This window comes from Salvelinus sp. IW2-2015, unplaced genomic scaffold, assembly GCF_002910315.2.
Source record: "Salvelinus sp. IW2-2015 unplaced genomic scaffold, ASM291031v2 Un_scaffold4076, whole genome shotgun sequence".
Classification (NCBI taxonomy): Eukaryota; Metazoa; Chordata; class Actinopteri; order Salmoniformes; family Salmonidae; genus Salvelinus; species Salvelinus sp. IW2-2015.
This window is the reverse complement of record NW_019945348.1, coordinates 43,684-47,288: the sequence shown is the minus strand read 5'-3', so window position 1 is coordinate 47,288 and position 3,605 is coordinate 43,684. Positions and strand designations below refer to the sequence as shown.

At 46.9% G+C, this 3,605-nt stretch overlaps 1 protein-coding gene across 1 annotated transcript in view; it reads right to left on the bottom strand.

Moving 5' to 3' along the window:
* Nucleotides 1-2,907: 2,907 nt before the first annotated feature.
* The window catches only part of ptpn2b (protein tyrosine phosphatase non-receptor type 2b), a 30,827-nt gene continuing 30,129 nt past the window's right edge, over nucleotides 2,908-3,605 (bottom strand). The window contains exon 6 of the mRNA XM_070441473.1: nucleotides 2,908-3,168. Within this exon, the coding sequence (XP_070297574.1) occupies nucleotides 2,923-3,168 (246 nt within the window). The 3' untranslated portion in view covers nucleotides 2,908-2,922. The remainder of the gene's footprint in view (nucleotides 3,169-3,605) is intronic.

The window sequence follows — 3,605 nt, the reverse complement described above, 5'->3', positions numbered from 1 at the left end:
AGGAAAGGAGATGATTCCTACATGTAGTCTCTTCACTCTCCCCAGCTAGCTAATGCATCCTACATGTAGTTCTTCACTCTCCCCAGCTAGCTAAAGACCTACACGTAGTCTCTTCACTCTCCCCAGCTAGCTAACAACCTACACGTAGTCTTCTTCACTCTCCCCAGCTAGCTAATGAGCCTACAAGTAGTCTCCTACACTCTCCCCAGCTAGCTAATGAGCCTACATGTAGTCTCTTCACTCTCTCCAGCTAGCTAACAGACCTACATGTAGTCTCTTCACTCCCCCAGTTAGCTCACAGCCTACATGTAGTCTCTTCACTCTCCCCAGCTAGCTAATGAGCCTACATGTAGTCTCTTCCACTCTCCCCAGCTAGCTAACAGACCTATCATGTAGTCTCTTCACTCTCCCAGCTAGCTAATGAGCCTACATGTAGTCTCTTCACTCTCCCAGCTAGCTAACAGCCTACATGTAGTCTTCACTCTCCCAGCTAGCTAACAGACTACTGTGTCTCTTCACTCTCCTCAGCTAGCTAATGCGCCTACATGTAGTCTCTTCACTCCCCCCAGCTAGCTAATGAGCCTACATGTAGTCTCTTCACTCTCCCGGCTAGCTAACAGACCTACATGTAGTCTCTTCACTCTCCCCAGCCAGCTAAGAGCCTACATGTAGTTCTTCTCACTCTCCCCACTAGCTAATGAGCCTACTGTAGTCTCTTCACTCTCCCCAGCTAGCTAACAGACCTACATGTAGTCTCTTCACTCTCCCCGCTAGCTAATAAGCCTACATGTAGTCTCTTCACTCTCCCCAGCTAGCTAACAGACCTACATGTAGTCTCTTCACTTCCCCCAGCTAGCTAATGAGCTACATGTAGTCTCTTCACTCTCCCCAGCTAGCTAACAGCACCTACATGTAGTCTCTTCACTCTCCCCAGCTAGCTAACAGACCTACATGTAGTCTCTTCACTCTCCCCAGCTAGCTAATGAGCCTACATGTAGTCTCTTCACTCCCCCAGCTAGCTATGAGCCACATGTAGTCTCTTCACTCTCCCAGCTAGCTAATGAGCCTACATGTAGTCTCTTCACTCTCCCCAGCTAGCTAACAGACCTACATGTAGTCTCTTCACTCTCCAGCTAGCTTAATGAGCCTACATGTAGTCTCTTTCACTCTCCCCAGCTAGCTAATGAGCCTACATGTAGTCTCTTCACTCCCCCAGCTAGCTAACGGTCATCGTAACAAACAGCAGGGAGAATCTAAATGCCAAAAGAGATGCATAGAGGACTATTATTATATATATTTTTATTTTAATGGCGAGGATATACAGTTGCAATAGGAAAGTATTCAGACCCTTGACTTCTTCCACATTTTGTTATGTTACAGCCTTAATCTAAAATGTATTAAATTGATTAGGGGAAAAAACAAATCTAAACACAATCCCCCATAATGACTAAGCAAACACAGGTTTTAGACATTTTTTAAATAAATGAAATATCACATTCACATAAGTATTCAGACCCTTAACTCAGTACTTTGTTGAAGCACCTTTGGCAGCGATTATGCCTCAAGTCTTTTGGGTATGACGCTACAAGCTTGGCACACCTGTATTTGGGGAGTTTATCCCATTGTTCCTGCAGATCCTCTCAAGCTCTGTCAGGTTGGATGGGGGAGTCGCTGCAAGCTATTTTCAAGTCTCTCCAGAGATGTTCGATCGGGTTCAAGTCCGGGCTCTGGCTGGGCCACTCAAGGACATTCAGAGACTTGTCCCGAAGCCACTCCTGCATGTCTTGGTGTGTGCTTAGGGTCGTTGTCCTGTTGAGAGATGACCTTTGCCCCAGTCTGGGTCCTGAGGTCGTCTGCATTCAGGTTTCATCAAGGATTCTGTACTTTGCTACGTTCATCTTTGCTTCGATCCTGACTAGTCTCCAGTCCCTGCTGCTGAAAAACATCCCACAGCATGATGCTGCCACCATGCTTCACCGTAGAGATGGTGCCAGGGTTCCTCCAGACGTGACGCTTGGCATTCAGGCCAAAGAGTTCGATCTTGGTTCATCAAACCAGAGAATCTTGTTTCTCATGGCTGAGAGTCCTTTAGGTGTCTTTTGGCAAACTCCCAGCGGGCTGTCATGTGCCTTTTACTGAGGAGTGGCTTCCGTCTGGCCACTCTACCATAAAGGCCTGATTGGTGTAGTGCTGCAGAGATGGTTGTCGATCTGGAAGGTTCTCCCATCTCCAAAGAGGAACTCTAGAGCTCTATCAGAGTGATCATCAGGTTCTTGTTCACCTCCCTGACCAAGGCCCTTGTCCCCCGATTGCTCGGTTTGGCCGGGCGGCCAGCTCTAGGAAGAGTCTTGGTGGTTCCAAACTTCTTCCATTTAAGAACGATGGAGGCCACTGTGTTCTTGGGGACCTTCAATGCTGCAGAAATGTTTTGGTAATCTTCCCCTGTGCCCTGACAAAATCCTGTCTCGGAGCTCTACGGACAATTCCTTCATGGCTTGGTTTTTGCTCTGAAAGGTTCTGTCAACTCTGGGACCCTATATAGACAGTGTGCTTTTCCAAATCATGTCCAATCAATTGAATTTACCACAGGTGGACTCCAATCAAGTTGTAGAAACATCTCAATGATGATCAATGGACACAGGATGCACCGGAGCTCAAATTTCGAGTTTCATAGCAAATGGTCTGAATACTTATGTAAACAATGTATTTCAGTTTATTTTTAATAAATGTGTAAATATTTCTGAAAAGTTGTTTTCACTTCGTCATTATGGGGTATTGTGTGTAGATTTAAAAATGTAATCCTTTTTAAAATAAGGCTGTAACGTAACAAAATGTGGAAAAAGGGAAGGGGTCTGAATACTTTCCGAACACCCGGACCTTGGTGAAGACCGAATGCAGCCCACGAGGGAAACGAGTTTGACATCACTGGTTTATAGTGTCAACTATAAAGGGGCTTACCAGGACCAGACAGGTGTCAACCAATGAGAGGGTCCCTGAGCGGCCAATTCCAGCGCTGCAGTGCACTACCGCCGGTCCGTGGTCCGCCCCCAACGAGCCAGACTCCCGCACCTTGACCAGGAAGTTGAGGAAAGAGGCCGGGGATTCTGGGACGCCAAAGTCAGGCCAGGTGGTGTAGTGAAAGTGATAGATCTCTCTCTTCTCCCCCGTCTGGAAGACACAGCAGAGGACAAAATACATTGCTTGTGTCCCAAATGGCACCCTATTCCCTAGTACATTACTTTTGGCCAGAGCCCCGTGGGCCCCGGTCTAAACTGCACCATAAATGGAATAGGGTGCCATTTGGGGCCTACTGTACAAATGGACAGGAGCAGGAATGCACTCAATTCCATTTCAATTCAGGAAGCAAACTGAAATACCAATTCTCATCCTTGAAAATAATAGACAGTGGTACACTGCATTGACCCTAACCCTGGAGATAGTAGTACACTGCATTGACCCTAACCCTGGAGAGTAGTACACTGCATTGACCCTAACCCTGGAGATAGTAGTACACTGCATTGACCCTAACCCTGAAGATAGTAGTACACTGCATTGACCCTAACCCTGGAGATAGTAGAACATGCATTGACCCTAACCCTGGAGAT